The sequence below is a fragment of the Macrotis lagotis genome, chromosome 5 (genome assembly GCF_037893015.1).
Source record: "Macrotis lagotis isolate mMagLag1 chromosome 5, bilby.v1.9.chrom.fasta, whole genome shotgun sequence".
Classification (NCBI taxonomy): Eukaryota; Metazoa; Chordata; class Mammalia; order Peramelemorphia; family Peramelidae; genus Macrotis; species Macrotis lagotis.
Window position 1 is genome coordinate 192571685 of NC_133662.1, and position 18595 is coordinate 192590279.

Consider the following 18595-nt stretch of genomic DNA (forward strand, 5'->3'; position numbering starts at 1 on the left):
AGAACAATTCTCCCCCCCCATTAAAAGTAAATGTAACAAAATTATAAAAATCTAGCATGACTCTACAAAAGAGATATGAGGGGATACTCCAACTAGTCTCTTCATGGAAGTGGAAACTTCCTACAGTTGTTAGTGTGAATTTTTCCAGACTTTTTCAGTGTGTTGCTGATTTTCAGTTGTGCTGATTTCTCCTTTAAAACAAGTGTTATTTATTATATAAGATGACTCTTTGGAAGGGATCCTGGGATAATTATGGTGGTGAAAGAAGTAGGAGACATAATTAAATGGCATATTTTTAGAAATGGAAATATCACAATTTAGCATATTCATATAGCCCAACCATGAGTCATGAATATGACACCAGTTATTTATCTTGAATTTGCATTCATAGATTTTATATCTTGGTATAGCTTTGGTAGATTGACTCACAGATATTTTGTAATATTTGTAGTTATTTTAAATTAGCTCTCTCCTTTTCTGGTATTTGCTACAGGTTTTTGTTAATATCATTTTGACATACTGTTGATATGAGGATTTCTTTTGTGTTACTTAATCTTGGCCTTCAGTTTCTTCTAATGTAAAATGAGGGAAGTTGGAGTAGATTGCAGTCTTAGTTCCCTACAACTTTAAATTAATGATCTTATAATTCTGTTTCTTCATTGAAGGTTTTGATTGTATCTGTTTCTTTGCAAATTCATTGAGGTTTTTACTACTTCGTTAGGAAAACTTTTCATACTCCATTACAAATAGTGTTAGCTTTTTGGCTTTTGAGATAGTCTGATTATCTTAATTTTTTAATAGATCCTTCTATTCCTGTGTTTTGTAGGGCTTTTATCACAAAATGAATGTTGCATTTTGTCACAAGATTGATTGATATAATAGTGGTTTTAGATATTTCTGTAAAATGATTTTGTTTAATGGTGAATCATCCTTGCTACATAAGTACAACAGTTCCCCTTTTAGTTACATGCATTGACAATAAGTAATTTAAGACAATTCACTTTAATTTTGTTTTTTTAAAGAATAAGCTTGGGACAGATAAGTGGTGCAGTGGATAGAGCACTAGCTTTGGAGTCAGGAGGACCTGAGTTCAAATCAGGCCTCAGACACTTTATTATCTAGCTATGTAACCTGGGGCAAGTCACTTGACCCCATTGCCTTGAAAAAACAAGAATAAGTTTGTATTGCATTTAATAAAATGAATGCCATTCAGAAATCCTGCTGATAATACTTCCATTGCAAAAATTGTGTAGCTTGGAACTTAAAAAACTTTGTACTGAATTGCAGCAAAAGAAAGGTGACAATTTTGCTGACTCATGGTAATAGTGGCAGACATTGAAATTTAACTTTGTGTGTACTGCTTTTTCAATTCTCCTTATATTTACTGTTAATTTAAGTCAGTATGTCAAGTTAGTCTCAGTTTTGTTGATTTTGATTTAAACTTTGTTTCCATTGATAAAAGTAGATACATGAGGGAGTTGTACTTGAAAACGCCCATTTATTTTTGTTCTTTGTCAGTTCCCCTGAAAAGATTTCACTCTCCCTACTCCCATTTTCCTCAAACTATGCCATGGATTCTTTTCCTAGCTCTATAATGGAACTGCTCTGTATATATCTAGGTTGAACCCACTTCTGCATAAAGCAAGAATAAAGGAAAATTCAAGACAAATCTTTGTCATTTATGATTATTCCATGTTATATATTTCTTATAGCATTTCTTTTTGTTGTCTAGGTAGTAAAGTGGATAGAGTGTAAAAGACCTGAATTCAAGTCTCAGCTCATGTACTTGATAGTTCTGTTTTCCTGGGTTAAGCCATTTAATATCATCCCTTAGCCTCAGTTTCTTCTTCTATAAAAAGAGATATTAGATTCTGCCTCATAGGGTTGTTAAGAGGATTAAAACACTTTCTACACTTGAAAACATTACATAAGTGCCAATTACTGTTGTTATCCAAAAGAAAAATAATCTGTGTTGTTGTTCACTTATTAACTGACATTCAAAACTAAGATATTTAAATTTTGATCTGTATATGCCAACTACAGAATCATCATTCTTTTTATTTCTATACTAGTTAATTGCAGCAGATTTTAAAGTTATTTATTTTGCTCTATGAATACCATAGCATTCCTCCTATATGTGACTCAGGTTAGCTTCAAAGTAGAGATGAGAAAATGCTCTTTTCCCTTCTATCTTGGCAGAAGTTGGGAGTACTAGGAGTAGGTGAAGCATTGTATATGTCAGACTCAGTTAATGTGTTGATTAGGTTTACTGAACTGCTTTTTCCCTCTCTTTTTTTTTCTTGCTAACGGAATAAAAAGGTATATATTTAGAAATGAAGGTGATGAAAAAATGTCAAAAAATGGGAGGGAGAGAGAACAGGAATATCAAAAATTTTGTCTTACCTTCTCCTTGGGTATATACATTTGACCACAGTAGTACAGAAAGTGAATTGAGTGAATTTGGAATCAAAAGTCCTGAATTTTATTCCTATCCTACTAATTAATATCTTTGCTTCCTTGGAAAAAGAATTATATTTTTCTTTTTTGTGTGTGGTTAGAAAATACAGAAGTTGGAACTGATATTTGTGAATAAATATTTAGGCCTTTAATACTTTTTTCCTATTTTATAGGATCAGTTTGATAATCTAGACAAGCATACACAGTGGGGAATTGACTTCTTGGAAAGATATGCAAAATTTGTTAAAGAAAGGATAGAAATTGAACAGAACTATGCAAAGCAGTTGAGGTAAGTTAAATTTTTATATATTAAAAATTCACACCTAATTTTTTAAAGATGATTGATAAATAAGTGCATTATCAGAGGAGAAAGCTTGTGTTCTTAATTTGTTATCATTTTCTGCCTTTCCCAGATATGATTGATTATATGAATGATTACTTTTCTTTTTTGTTCTTAAACCTTAAAGAATACTTTTACAAAATCTTGGAATTGAGAAGACCTTAAGAGGTCATCTAGTGCAACTCAAACTCAAACAGAAATCCCTTCACCGTCACTGATGAGTCAAGTGAGTCATCCTTCTCCTGCCTGAAAATCTGTGACAATTGATGAACTCTGTCCTCCTTGAAGGAGCTTCTTTCCACTTTGGGACAGCAGTGACTATTAGAAAGCTTTTCCTTATATCAATTCAAATTCCACCGTTTCAGTTTCTATCCATTGTTTTTATTTTTGTTCTCTGGGGCCAAGCAGAAATTCCAAGCCAAATATCGTTATTCAGCTGATCATTTGGCTTGATTTTCACTCCACTCACTACCAGTTTGTAAAAGCACTCAAATTTACCAATTTCTTTTCTAAGATATCATGCCAAGAATTTAATATAATGGTCTAGATCTAGATTATCCATAGTTCAGTGGACTATGGCTCACCTTGCTCTGATCACTATTCCTCTGTAAATTCAATTCGAGGATACATTTCCCCCCCTTTTCCTTCTGTGTTATATTTTCTCTTTAATCTTGTTTACTACAGTATCTAAAACTTTTCCCCCACAATCTGTAGTTTGTGGAAAAGCACACATCCTCTATGAAATTGATTTTAAAAATCCAAATTTAGAATTCATTTATCTTCATTATATTTCATCTTAGATTTGACTCATTTTTCTACCCTTTTGCAATCTTTTTGTATCCTAACAGTATTATCTTATGTATTTCTTATAATTATTAGCACTATTTCTTCCCTATCTTTTCTAGGCTAGTAGTATACTCATTGATTCAATTCTAACTATGTGGAATGTTTAACCTATTCTGTTTTTCCATTCTGGGTCAATTTGACTTTTTTCAAGGTGGGCTGGTAGTCCTCAACTCCTGGGGTTTGCCATATTGATACTGGAGTGAGGGCTTCCAGTCCACCTGAGCCACCTAACTCTCACCTGTGGCTCCAAGCAGTTGAAGCATGCACAGCCTGATCAGCTGTTTTCAGCAGGTGTGCCTAAATCAGGTTAAGGTAACCGAAGGAGTCTCACCCTCATCGGTGAGTAGTGAGGGGTGTCTTCAGACCTTTCCCAAGCATGTGAAGTCTTCCACTAGTATAACGGGTGGAGGAGAACAATTTGTTCCAAGGACCAACTGAAGCAGAATGCTGTGGAGCTCTTAGAGCTTGACTAGACATCAAAGGTGTCAAGGCCATCCACTGTATCTAGAGCCATCACTAGTTGTCTTGACTGTCCTTTTATGCTGGATCATGATGACTTTGCAAAAGAGAGGCATTTGACTTTGTACAGCTCTACCTCACTTAAATCCAATTCACATATGCAACAAAAGACATCACTTTATAACCATTAGGTTGACACTCACATCACCAGAGCTAGCTCAGTATTTGGGAGATTCTGAAAGAAAGTATGGGAGAGAAGAGGTATTAATCTAACTACCAGACTGAAGGTTTACAGAGCTGTTGTGTTGATCTCATCACTAAATGCCTGTGAAACCTGGACAGTCGACCAGCGCCATGTCAGGAAACTGAGTCGCTTCCATTTAAATTGTCTTAGGAAGATTCTGAAGATCACCTGGCAGGAGAAGATGCCAGACATTGAGGTCCTTTCTCGAGCTAAGCTGCCTAACATTCCAACATTACAGAGAGGGAAACCACAATGGGCTGGACACATTATTAGAATGCCAGATGTATGCTTGCCAAAAAAAAACTTTTATGGAAAACTCACACAGGGCAAGCACTCACAACAGGGTCAGAGGAAGCGATACTGGGATGAAGGTCTCCTTGAAGAACTTTAGAATGAATTGTTCAACATCAGAGACACTGGCATGGGACTGCCTAGCATGGCGTGTCTTCATTAGAGAAGGTGCTGTGCTCTATGAGGAAAGCAGAATGGAAGCAGCTGAAAAGAAACATGATATCCATAAGATTATAGTACCCACTCCAGGTGTCCCCATGGACTGTTTGTGCCCAACCTATAGAGGAGCATTCTGAGTTCATATAGGTCTGATCAGCTGCAGTAAGATACACAATAATTTGTCTCAAATATGGTGATGTCATGTTGGTCTTTGATAATGAAGGACAAGAACCAACAAACCAACTGGATGCCTGCTCAGCACTACCATTCTCGCAGTTCAGAATTCCCCAACTCAAGCCTTCTAGCAACTACTCTTCTGCAACAAGGAGTACAAGTATGGGCCTTTGTAATTGCTGCAGATAAGCTAAAAGTTAACACTTTGAATGACTTTCTGCTCATTCTCTCCTAATGAGAAACATACAACTTTCTTTTGGTGAAGTACATTACTACAGTCCACTATGTCAGGGAAACAAACACAAGTCCATCTTCAGAATACTAAGTAGGAACTTTTATTTCATTGCATTCATTTTAGAAACTGTATTTCAGTAAACTAGAGGATCATTGGGAATGTATTGATAGATTTAGAGCTGTTTGGAACACCAGAAACCATCTAATCTAATCCCTTCTTTTTTACAAATGAGAAAACTGAAGTCTGGAAAGGCTAAATGTCCAAAATCATAATAAGTGACAGGGCTAGGATTTGAAATGAGTCCTGTGAGCTACTGTGTCATGCTATCTCCATATAGATTTAAAAATAAGTTTTTCTTGTCTCCTTATTTTTAACAATGTTATTAGTTAATATTTTAACAATTATTATTAGTCAGATGATGTAAATATATTTTCTTCTTTCCACTTCTGATCTACAAAGTTTTTCTTAATCCCTTTGGCTTTTTGATCTGTTAGCTATGTGGAGGGAAAAGCAGGGATTTGGAAGACAAATAACATGTGACTTTTTTGCCACGTGCCTTTTTTCCTCTTATGACATTTGAGATGTCTTCTTACTTGCTGGTATAATTATAACAGCATTTCACTCAAGTTTGTTTCTTTAAGAGGCAATAGTTGGAAAATAGGACTTGGAAATTTTTCCTGTATTAACCAGAAATAGGATCAAAGAATGAGCGTGTAAGTAATTTTTTTGGGGAGGGGTTCTGCAAGGCAAACGGGGTTAAGTGGCTTGCCCAAGGCCACACAGCTAAGTAATTATTAAGTGTCTGAAGCTGGATTTGAACTCGGGTACTCCCGACTCCAGGGCCAGTGCTCCATCCACTGTGCCACCTAGCTGTCCCCGAGCGTGTAAGTATTAAGAAATTAAGGAAACTTAAAGGAATGTATGTACAGGTGTATATATGTACGCTATAATTATATAAAATAGACACTATAGTTTAAATGAGAAATAACTGAATGATCATAACTTTGTTGGAAATAAATATTTGTAAAGGTAGAGCCAGGTGTAGAAGGCAGCAGCCCTAGTGTGGGTTAGATTATGCAGCAGAGCAGGGTTTTACTTACAGCTTCCAGTCCAGTCTGAAGCCTGTTGAGGAATAACTAGGGCAGGATTCCCAGATGAAAGAAAAGTCTTGACTGTTATCACTCTGAACCAGTAGAACTTTCCAAGTAGCTAATAGTTACTTGAGTCTAGAGGTCTCTTGAAACTCCAAATGGAGCCTGTAGGCCTTAGACACAAACCTAGGTTAGAGTTGCAATTAGATTTCACTAAGGATAGACCACCCAGCATAAAGTGCAAAGTCAGGAAGTGGGCTGGAAGAGTGAGCAAACAGAAAAAGAACCAAGTCATCTTGGAAAAAAAAAAAAAAGAAAATGGAAACAACCTCATAGCAAAAACAACTGACTTGGGAAACAAATTGAGGAGAGATTATTTTAAGAATCTTTGAGCTACCTGAAAAGATATATAAGAACCAGTGGACAAACTAAAAATAGAATCTACTGGTCATGTACCTCTTGAAGGAAAGCCCCAAATGAAAGCTTCTAACGATATTTTGACCAAAATCCAGAGCTTCCACATCAAAGGAAAAAAAATACTTAAAAGCAGCCAGAAAGAAAGGATTCAGGCTCTGTAAAGCCACAGTCAGAATCATTTACAATTTAGCAGCTACCATTATAAATGGAGAAATTGGAATATGATATTCTAGAAAGCAAAAATAGATGTGCAACCAGGACCCATCCATCAAAACAGTGTTCCTTCAGGGGAAAATGGAGCTTTAATGAAATAGAGGCATTCTAAACTATCCTGATGAAAAGACAAGAGTTGTTAAGTAACTTAGAAGTGCAAATACTGGAGTCAGAAATGCCAGTCAAATGTTAAGGGGTTAACATGCAAAAAAAAGGATTTAAAGAGAAATAAATTGTTTGCATTCTAATGTGGGGAGATGATGCGTCTACTTTGAGTCCTACCATCATCAGAGATTATAGATAATTAGAAGACTTGAAGTAGTTCTTTTATGACTGGATAATCTTAAAAGAAGGAAAAGGGAATACAAGAGGAGTACACTAGGAAGAGAACAGGATAGTAAGTTGAGAGTAAATTGACCCTCACTCTTCATTTGAATGGTCAAAGTGAGGAAAAGAGTATATGTGCAAAGTTGGACACCGAATAGAGAATTAGGAGGGAAATGCAAGAGCAGAAAGGGAATTTAGAGGGAGTGTAGATTTAGAGAGGGTTTAGATCTGAGCCAAATCAAACAAGGATGTACAAAAATATTTATGATAGCTCTCTTTGTGGTGATAAAGAATTGCAAACTGAAGGGACGTCAATCACTGGAGGGGTGACTGAATAAGTTATGGTGGATGAATACTCTTGGGAGTGTGAGAAATGATGAAGGGCAGTGAATAGAGCATTGGCCCTGGAGGCAGGAGGACCTTGGGCAAGTCACTTAACCATTGCTCTCCTGCCCCCCCCCCCAAATGATGAAGGGAATGATTTCAAAGAAACTTGGGTAAATGTGTATCAACTTATGCATTGTGAAGTGAGCAGAGCCAGGAGAATAATTTATACAATGACAACAATGTTATGGAGACTAATTGCTTTGAAAGAATAGGAACTTTAGTCATAGTGATGATTAACCGTTCATATTCTCATTCTGTCTGTCCTCTCTCTGTCTCTCTCTCTCTCACTGTCTCTGTCTGTCTGTCTGTCTCTCTCTCTCTCTCTCTCTCCTTCCCCATATAGCCCACCTCCATTTTCCTTCCTTGTGGACTTTTGTTTTGCTTGACCATAGGGGAACTTTATCATTTTATTTTTCTTTCTTCCTCAGATGGGGAGGAAGGGGGCAAGACTTAGGAGTTTAAGAAGGTAGATTTTTACTGATTGAAAAAGAATTAATTGGGGTGGCTAGGTGGTGCAGTGGATAGAGCACCGGCCCTGGAGTCAGGAGTACCTGAGTTCAGATGCGGCCTCAGACACTTAATAATTACCTAGTCATGTGGCCTTGGGCAAGCCACTTAACCCCACTTGCCTAGCAAAAACCTAAAAAAAAAATTAATTAAAAGTAAATATTTGCTTTTAATAAATTTGGTGTCCACATTTTTTACTCATATCAGATTGTTTGCTTTCTCAATGAGGGGAGTGGAATAGGAAGAAGGGAGAGAATTTGGAACTCAAAGTTCTAAAAATAACATGCTGAATAAATTTTTAAAAGAAAGAAAAAACAGAATAAATTTAGTGTCCAGATCACTGTATTTCCACATAATTCATAGTATTCCCATTGTAAAAGTTTTTGTATGTGTTTTGACTTTGTCCTGTAGAAATGCATATAGAAAGCAAACAAACTAGAAAGACCACCTTGTCCATTTAACAGATAAAAAACCCGATTCTTAGAAAGGTAACGGAATTATCTCCATGGAGATAATTTTTGAATGAACTTTATACCAGACCTAGTCTCCAGTGTGCTTTCATGTACTTCATACTGCCTTTCAATTCAGTTAGATTAAATTTAAAAAGGATTTATTGAATACCTACTGTTTGAACAGGTAGAAATGGTCCCTGTCCTTAGGGATCTTATATTTTATTTTATAGTACAATTTACTTGTTTTTAGGTTTTGGTGGTAGCTAGGATTCAAATTTAAGGAAAAAGAGAAATCATAAGAAGTATTCTATGTTACTACCAGCCTTTATCACTAAATTTGGTCATATATATTCTTGCCAGGTTTCTATGATAAAATACTAATAAGCAAGCACATTATATACTGGGCATATGGTAACAGTGGGTATTTGACTATCTTGTTTTTAGAATTAAATAGGATCATAGATTTAGATTTGGAAGCAACAAGAATCAAGTACCCTCATTTTACAGATGGAAAAACTGAGGCCCAGAGATCTTAAATGAATTGCCCAGAATTCACAGGTAGTGGAACTTCTTAGTATTTGTACCCAAAACTTTGTGACTTCAGATCAAGCAGTCTCTTTGATACACCTCTGTCTCTAGCACAGATGCCACAGAGACTTTATTCTGTATAGCTCTTATTTCACATGCTATAAATAAACCCAAATTAAATAAAGTTAATCATTTTTTTTCTATTTTTAAAAAGTCCTTTTCAATTGGAGAAAACATACAAAAGAGTGTTCTGTCTTATGTGGTCTCCTTTCATTTGTGACAAGAGTGTAGAAAATATAAAACGTGGACATTGAGTTTTGGTGGTATAAAATGTGAGTTCTTTGTCTGATTAATTAGTAACATTTTACCTGTGGAACTGGATCTTTTCAATCTTGATGTTATGATTGAGACCAAACAAGCAGAGGAAGTCATAGCTAAGTGAAAGGATGTCTGATTTTCTGCCAAGATGACCTGAAGTTAAGGTGAGCTGTCTGGCTCCTCCATACCTACCTCTAACAAAACAGCGAAGTTAGCATCATGCCTGAACAGCAGTCAAGCTGTCCAGCTGGAAATGATAGTGGGGACTTCTACCCTCACTCATACCTTGTAGTTTTCCAAGCTCTGTGTTCACAGTCAGTGGCAAGAGAAGACTTTCTTGAGAAATACCAGAGTGGAGACCATGTAGATCCTGAGAGCAGCATCTGAGAGTGACTGGGAAATGGGACAGTGTCACATTTGATAGGACTTTCAGATCTCTGACTGTCCTGAGGTCCCAGAGAGGGCCCTTATTAAGGTCCAGGATTCCAAATCTCAAAAGATTGGGGTGTTTGGCTGACTTGGGGGAAGACTGATCCTTGTCCTGGGAAGGCAGTCAGCAAAAATCCTCAGGTAACTTAGGGAAAAATTAAATAGGGTTGCCCACCCACCCAAAAGTACATCAGGAGGTGGGGTCTGGCCTTGTCACAAAGCCCTAATTCAAGAAATAAAAACTAGATGGATGAATAAATCAAAAGAAAATACCAGTGTAAAAATTTTATTAAAAATGTAACTGTAAAAAAAAAAATCTTAACTATATAATAGCTACAAACATTTGTTTACTTGGATGATGTCTTTGAGACTTGAACTCAAAGCAGGACCAAGGGACTGGGAAAACTGCCATTTCCAGACCCCTTGGACTTAACTTTTATGCAAGCAATTGGTGAACAGGTGGTTTTGGTGACATAAAGAAATTTAGATCTGTTCTTCTCAGTGGCTGGACTCCAGGTTCTGGCCTATATTGATCAGAATCTGAAGGGAGGGGAGGATAACTTGACTTTTCTAGTACCTGCTGCTTCTCTTCTCTTTTTCAGAGGAACTTTGCTGCTTTCCTCATTTAGACTAACTTTCATACTTAAGGAATGTCAGCAGTTGGCAGAGATGTTTGCTCCACAGGAGTTGCTTTCCCAGATGATAGTTGTGGGGAACTGAGCTACAAGTCGGTTTGGGAGATCTGGACAGCGCTGCCACTCCTGCAGCTCTGAGGTCTCCCTGCAGTTGTTCATAGTAGTGATAATGTAGAACCAATGGTTCTTTTCCCAACAGTTGTTGTAGCTCCTCATGATGGGGCCCAGACTGGAAAGGGGTTATTCCCTCCCTTGGTCTTTGGGTTCGAGGGAAAGCATGGGGTGCCTCTACTTGACTTTCCCTTAGAGATCTGGTGTTCATTTGTGGGTGGGGGTAATAGTTGATTTCACAGGGGTGAATGCAATTTTCCAAGGAAAAATGTATAGAGTGTTAAAGGAATACTCACTTTTAAGTATTTGAGAAGAAACACAGAAGAATCCATTTAGAAGCGAAGAAGGAACAGCTAGGTGGCGCAGTGGATAGATCACTGGCCCTGGAGTCAAGAGTACCTGAGTTCAAATCCAACCTCAGACACTTAATGATTACCTAGGTGTGTGGCCTTGGGCAAGCAATTTAACCCCATTGCCTTGCAAAAAGCATAAAAAAAAGTGAAGAAGAACCAGGACAATGTGGTGTTAAGAAAGGGAATGTTGTGGTAGGAAGATTGAGAAAGATGAAGATATGAGGAGGGAAGGAATAGGACATATTATGTTGTAGTTGTCCTTTAGGAGATTGTAGGAATAACCCTTTGAGATATGTGCTATTAATTCCATTTTACATAGAGAAAACTGAAGCTGAGCAGTGAAGTGACTTGCCTAAAGTCATACACTTAGTCATATCTGAGACAGGCTTTAAATTCAGAGCTTCTTGATTTCCAAGTCTTGTATTCCATTCTCATATCCCCACTTAGTGACTGCCTATAGATAAGAATTAATAATAATAATAATAATAATAGTAATCGCTAATCTTTATGTAGTACTTAATATATGTGCCAAGCATGTGCTGAGCACTTTCCTAGTATTATTTCCCAACAATTCTGCGAGGTAAGCAGTATTATTATCATCCCCATTTTACAGATGATGAAACAGAGGCAAATAACAGTTAAATGACTTGCCTGTGCTCATACAGCTAGTTACATATATGAGGCTGGATTTGAACTTGGGTCTACCTAACTCCAAATCCAGAAAAGTGTCCATTGTACTACCTTTCTTTAAAGAAATGGAGGCATTGTAATGTGTATGGCTTTCAAATATGTCATACATAAAAAATAGACGGACCAATGAAATGTTTTTTTTTTATATTTTATAATTGCAAAGAACTGAGAATATTTGTAGAAGCCAGAAGACAAAATAAAAATAATGGAGGGTGCCATAAATAAGGTTGGCTTGCATCAGTTTTGCCTTGGATCACTATTGAAAGGGGAGAAAACTTATGACTAGTGTGATATATAGTTTATTTTTATTATGAGTTAAATGGGCTTTTGTGGACTAACATAGAGACCTTGATCCTGTGAGTAAATTTAATTGTGTTAGTGTGTGTGTGTGTGTGTGTGTGTGTGTGCGCATAAAACTATGATCTGTATAGGGAAAATGGATTACAAGTTCCAAACAACTAATTTTATCATGGAGTTTAGGAATATTGGGGGGGTTTTGGTTTTAATGTTGACATTTAAAAATTACATTACTTATGGTAGTCCTTGCCAGCATTCACAGAATCAAGGTTTATATGGCAAGAGTTTATCAAGAAATTAATCTTTGACCAGTATTTTGAGAGGATTTTTTTGTGTAGTTTTTTAATAAGGGGCCAACATGGCAGTTTTATTTTTATTGAGTAGTGAGCATCAGTAACATTTTTTAAAGAGTGAAATGAAAGTAACCTGCTTTGAATTGCAGCAAAGAGTCAAGTTGCTTGATGCAGTTAATAGACGAGCAAATTTATTATTACATCACTGAAATAATAAACTGAAGCCCTGGTATAAACACTAAGTTTTAGAAGTTCTTGAAACCCATGAAGAGATTTAATTAAATTGGCAAGTTGCTTAAAGCAAGATACAGTAACTGCAAAGAATTGTGTTCAAATGCTTTTCATCTTTATTCATGATAAAACATCAGCACTCACCTGTCTGTAAAAATTTGAGTTTTGGCTTGTATGAAAAATTGCTGATTTGTTAAAGATCATAATCAAAGAAAATAATATGGACTTAAAAAATTGCCCCCAATTTTTCCGTCTTTCATTTTCATTCTCTTATTCCAACATGACTAAGAATGCTTTTTCAATCCCATTCAGAAGTGAATGTCAGTAGGGGAGTGCTTTATAGTAGAGATATGTTTGCCATTTGCCTTGTTTCACTAAGAAATGTTTTCAAATTATCTTCTACTTTTCTAACCATATAATAGTATATATGAGAATTGGAAACTTTGATAGTATTTTTATTCAATTAATAGCATTTGTATAATTTCCTTTATATCTTTTTCTCTGTTTAGGAATCTCGTTAAGAAATATTGTCCTAAGCGTTCATCAAAAGATGAAGAGCCTAGGTAAAGTACAAACATTTTTGGTATCTGTTTATAGAACATTTGTTTACTTACCTAACAACATGATGTCATTATGCAATTATATAACTAACTTGGACAAAAATATTTATTATTGCTAGAACTCATCATGAGCATTTTTTATAGATTGCCAGTTCTTTTTTCATCATAGTAGAATATAGATGAACAATGATGTATCAGTTGTAGAAAGACACTTGACCAATATGAAAAATATTTTAGAAGCTAGGGTAGACATAAAATGTATTACTTGATGATGTTTAACTAAAGTATGAATAGGATTGTCTTAAATATGGAAAGGATTGTTATTTAAAAAACAATTTGAAGTGATTTGTCATGACCTTTTCTTTGTGGTAACTTATTATACTTTCCAACAGTATTTCAAAATTAATTTCAAATACAAAAATGAAATTAATAAAGAACTTGATTCAGTAAGATATGGGAAAAAGAGCTTCCTTTTTATAAACATTATCTTTTTAAATGGACTTGATGAATTGCTTTTTGAAATAATTGAAGAGAAAGTTTTTGAGTGAATTAAGACCATGCTTTAGGGCTTATGCATCTTTTATGTGTGCCACAATCTTCAGAGGAAAATTTGACTAGAATTCAACACCATTTTTTTTTTTTTTGGTAAGGCAAATGGGGTTAAGTGGCCTGCCCAAGACCACACAGCTAGGTAATAATTATTAAGTGTCTGAGACCAGATTTGAACCCAGGTGCTCCTGACTCCAGGGCCGGTGCTTTATCCACTGTGCCACCTAGCCGCCCCTCAACACCAGTTTTTAATATCTTATTTTATAGGGATTCTTTTTGTTGGAGAAAATGTTCTGACTGTTGACTGATTCCTAATTGTTATAACTAATAACTTTTCAGAGTAATTATAATTTCCTGAACAGAGTAAGAGAATGCCCCATTGTCATTTTGTCAAGGTCATTTACATAGCAAATTTTTATTAAGGCTTATTTTGAGTGCAGAGTTCTAGTCACTTGGAGAAAATAGAATGGTCTTATATACAAGTAACAGTAATTTTAGACAAACACATTTATAATTATAATTGAAATGCATATGTGTGAAATGTACTTAATTGATAAATACCTTAAAGAAAGAGGAAGAAAGTAGACCTCAGAAAATTCTCTCTCTCCTCTTTCTCACTCACTCACTGTGTGTGGTTTTGTATGAAAATAAATAAATATTAGAATTACCTGACATTAGAAGTCAGGATTCTTAGGTTTGTTATGAATTTCTGAGCTATCAGACCACCATATTGGCAGTTTTTCACAATTAATAAAAGGTAATCAAAATAAAAAGGCTAGATCTCTGTATTTTAATATAGTGACTCTCTGTTTCTCTCCTTCCCCCCACACACATTCTTTCCCCTTATTTTTGCCCCCTTTATCCCCCTTTTTAGTGCCAACCATATTGGCACCTTACTTCCCTTCAGGAGGTGGGCAGGCAAACAGGCAGCTGTGTCCAGAGCTGATACAAAAGTTGTCCTGTAAATCACCCATCGGAATGCACTTGAGTGGTATGATTGGCAGGTTCTACCCTGGCGCAAGCACATCATCTCTGCAACAAGTTCAGCTTCCAAGCCTAGGAACCCAAGTTCATTACCAAGATCAGGCCAGTAATTTGACATCTTAAGCAATTACCAGTATGCTAAAAGGGTCTGCAGGTAGTATTTTTCTTTCTTTTCCACACCAGATATTCTTATATTTATATATTAAGATTGCTTCAACAAATATGGAAGCATATGTCCATTTAAAGACCTAGTGTAGGATCTTCCCTTTTGAAGTTCATAAGAGTTTAACTGTAATTAAGTTCAATATTTTTACATTTGTTATCACCTCAAATTCTTTTTATACTTTCTTAAAGATATCCTTAATGAATATTAAAAAAATTATCCTTTTATATTTATTTTTTGACAGGTTTACCTCCTGTATAGCCTTTTTTAATATCCTTAATGAGTTAAATGACTATGCTGGACAACGAGAAGTAGTAGCAGAAGAAATGGGACACAGAGTATATGGTGAATTAATGAGGTATTCTCATGATCTGAAAACAGAAAGAAAAATGGTAATTATTATATTTTATATCCATACCTAATATTCAAAATATTGTAATTGAAGAAAATCACTAGCTTACTTAATTTTAATTTATTTTATCAGCTTGGACTTATTCTTTTCTCCTAAATTTTTTAATGGGCTCATGATTGCAAGAGGAATTTTACTTACCTAATTTGTACAGTCTTTTAGTTTCAAGTAGTAATTCATTTTACAAGATTATGCCAATTGATAACTTCAAAATTATTTCCTATGGCAGTCTCTTTACATGTTTTGTTAGAATTCATTAATCAAGAAAGCTTTTTAAAAGTTACATGTTAGATTAAAAAATTTTATTTAGTTAGTTTTTAAGTATAATTTCATTTTCTATTCTGTTGCACTTTTTAGCATCTCCAAGAAGGACGAAAAGCTCAGCAATATCTTGACATGTGCTGGAAACAAATGGATAATGTGAGTTTTAATGTTCACATGATTAGTGTGTGGTTTTGTTAGACCCATTTGGGCCTCGTGTGTATTTTTGTAATCTGCATCTTTTTGAGTTTAATGTGTAAGTACAGTATTGAAAATCTACATTAGATTTATAACCTAATAGCTTATAAAATAGTAAACAGAATATTTTGTTGTTGGTATGATGGTTTTGTTTTTACTGGAATTTTTCACCTTTTGAGTTCTACAATTACGTTATGTATTCATGTTTAAAGTAATACTGTTTTGACCACCTTAAACTTTAGAGAAGGGTCTTGTTTCCCCTATAGTTGACTTCTAGCATATTTAAAGACAGTTTAAGAGGCAAAATAGTTTTTTATCTCAAGATTCAAGTTCTGCTGCTGTTACCAGTTGCATAACCTTTCTGTGGTGTTGATTAGTAAGCTCTTCCCTGGGAGTTTTGGTTCCTGAAATCTCAGGTTTAGTCTAAAGCCTCTCAAGGAAATAGAAGGTAATAGTGCCAGAAACTGAGATAAAAAAAAAACAGACCTACATTGAACTAGGGGAACTAGAAATCCCATTCTATTTCTGCGTCGTAATCCCTTTTTCCCATTCCCAAGTCTCTGTGGGCCTTAGCCCTACTGCGGCCACTATGCCTGTCTGGCTACTGGCATGTTTTAAGCACTTAATAAATTCTTTCTCTCTCCAGTGTGGCATGAGGTTACTAATGGAATACTTAAGGCATCTGTGCTTGCCCTGTTCTGCTTAAATTTTTTTTCCAATGACATAGATAAAGACATAGATGATATACTCATCAAATGTATAGATGTCACAAAGCTGGAAGAAATAACTAGCACAGTGTGGCTGTCTGAATCAATAATACTAGACCAAATCTAACAAGACAAACTTTAATAGTAATAAATGTAAAGTCTTGGACTTGGGTATAAAAAAATCAAGTTAAAACATTTAAGTTAGGGGAATTTTAGATGGTGATTGTTATGAAGAAGATCTGGGGTTTTCAATGGACAGTTGTGCTTACTCAGTTTGAATCAGCATTGTGATGTAGCAGTCAAAAAACCCGATGAAATCCTGAGTTTTCTTAAAAGGAAGATAATATTTTCCAGTTTTCTTTGATGCCTCATTTGGAATATTGTGGGCACCACAGTTTAAGAAGGTCATTAATAATCCAGAACATGACCAGAAAGGCAATGATAATGGTGAAGGTTCTCGATTCCCTGGATGAAGAAACTGGGTGTGAGCCTGGAGAAGGGAGTATACAGAGAGGAGAGAGAAGAACAATTTTTAAGAATTTGAAGGACTGTCACATGTAATAAGGATTGAATTTACTGTCTTTGGCCCCAGAAACAGAATGAGAAGTAACAGGGGATGTTGCAAAGTGGCTCTTTTAGTCTCAAATGAGGAAAACTTCCTAGTATTAAAAGCTCTCCAGGAATGGAATAGCTGTTTCACAAAGTGGTGGATTTCCCCCATCTGAGGTTTTAAAACAGGCTATATGACCTAAATTAACACTAGATGACTGTTGAGCTTTTTATCTCTGATTCTGTGATTGTATGAATAGGTACATAACCTTCGAGAACATCTATCCATTATTCTTTCACCTTTTCTTCATTCTCTTTTATTTCTCTCCTATTTATACCAATGCATCCCTAAAAACAAAATACTTCATTGGCTGGCAGAGAACTTTCCTTAGCTTCATCAAAAATCTAGAACTGAATGTTCTGGTTTATTATTGGCAGATGTTGAAGTATAGATATATTTACTTAAAAACCCCATTCTAAGGAAGTTGTTGAGAGAAAAAAATGTGTTTGAAGCAGCATTACTTGTGACAAAAAAACAAAATATGTGTACAGTGAAATATAAAACTATAATGGATATTATATGACAGAAGGAATGATAGGAAGAGTTCATAGAAATGGGAGAAGGCTTCATACATGATACAGAATGGCTAGAGTAGTGTCACAGAACAATAGATAAAATGATAGAGGTTTTTTTTACCTTGGTGTCTGTGAGCTTTTATAAAAGCTAACGTATTTCAATATAATTTATTCCCTTTGTAATCTCATACTTTGAATTTTATATTTTAAAAAGCATTATTCTGAGGAGTCCATAGGCTTTTTAACCAGATGGCCAAAAGGGACCAATTGACATAAAAAAGGCTATGAAATCCCTACTGTAATGGAAACAAATGTCTGATCAGATACAAAGATGACTTTTACATTCAGAAGCTGCCTTTGGCAATATCTAACATTTTAAGACAAGTGTACTGATTTTAACATTCAAAATGATTGCTTAATAAATGAGTTCATTTGATTTCAATATCATACTTTCACATCATCTGCAGAGTAAAAAGAAGTTTGAGAGGGAATGCAGAGAGGCAGAAAAAGCTCAGCAGAGTTATGAAAGACTGGACAATGACACCAATGCAACCAAGGCAGATGTGGAAAAGGTAAGATGTCTAAAAATTAGAAACAACCTCAACTGACTTTGAGGTTAAAAGAGGATCTGACATGCTTTTCTTGCAGTATTTGCAATTTCTTTGGTGGTATTTAAATAGTTTTTCCTTTTTTTTTAACTTAATATATATTGTATATATGTGTGCATAGACATAATTGTTGCTTTCAAAGAACTTCTGTTTCATGAAAAATAGGGTAAGAAAATATGCTTATAAATTAAAAATGAATGAAAAGAATTATCATTTTGTACTAGGTCTTGACCTGAGAGCCTGGAATCAAAAACAAAGCCAAAAGCCAAAAGCCAATTCCAATTTTCAAAGTTAGGAATAAATTAAGCTCAGATCATATACCATGATAAGCTTCAATGGATATCTGATCTAATTATAAAAGATCACATTATCACCTTTCTTATCTCTTGTGTAGGGAAGTGGTCAAGACCAAAAAAACCAGAGAGGGTGAGAGAAGGAAAAAGTATAATTTTAAACAAATGAAATTTAAAGAAAATTGCACAAATTCCATGCAGTTAAAATTAGGAGAGAAACAGATGCCAAGATATATATATATGGAGCTGATTCA

At 35.3% G+C, this 18595-nt stretch overlaps 1 protein-coding gene across 3 annotated transcripts in view; it reads left to right on the forward strand.

Moving 5' to 3' along the window:
- Window positions 1-18595, forward strand: part of FNBP1L (formin binding protein 1 like) — a 106354-nt gene that overhangs the window by 49146 nt on the left and 38613 nt on the right. For all 3 annotated transcript variants that reach the window (XM_074188193.1, XM_074188192.1, XM_074188191.1), the window contains exons 2-6: window positions 2631-2746; window positions 12994-13047; window positions 14985-15132; window positions 15507-15569; window positions 17908-18012. In XM_074188193.1, coding sequence (XP_074044294.1) covers window positions 2631-2746; window positions 12994-13047; window positions 14985-15132; window positions 15507-15569; window positions 17908-18012 — 486 coding nt within the window. The remainder of the gene's footprint in view (window positions 1-2630; window positions 2747-12993; window positions 13048-14984; window positions 15133-15506; window positions 15570-17907; window positions 18013-18595) is intronic.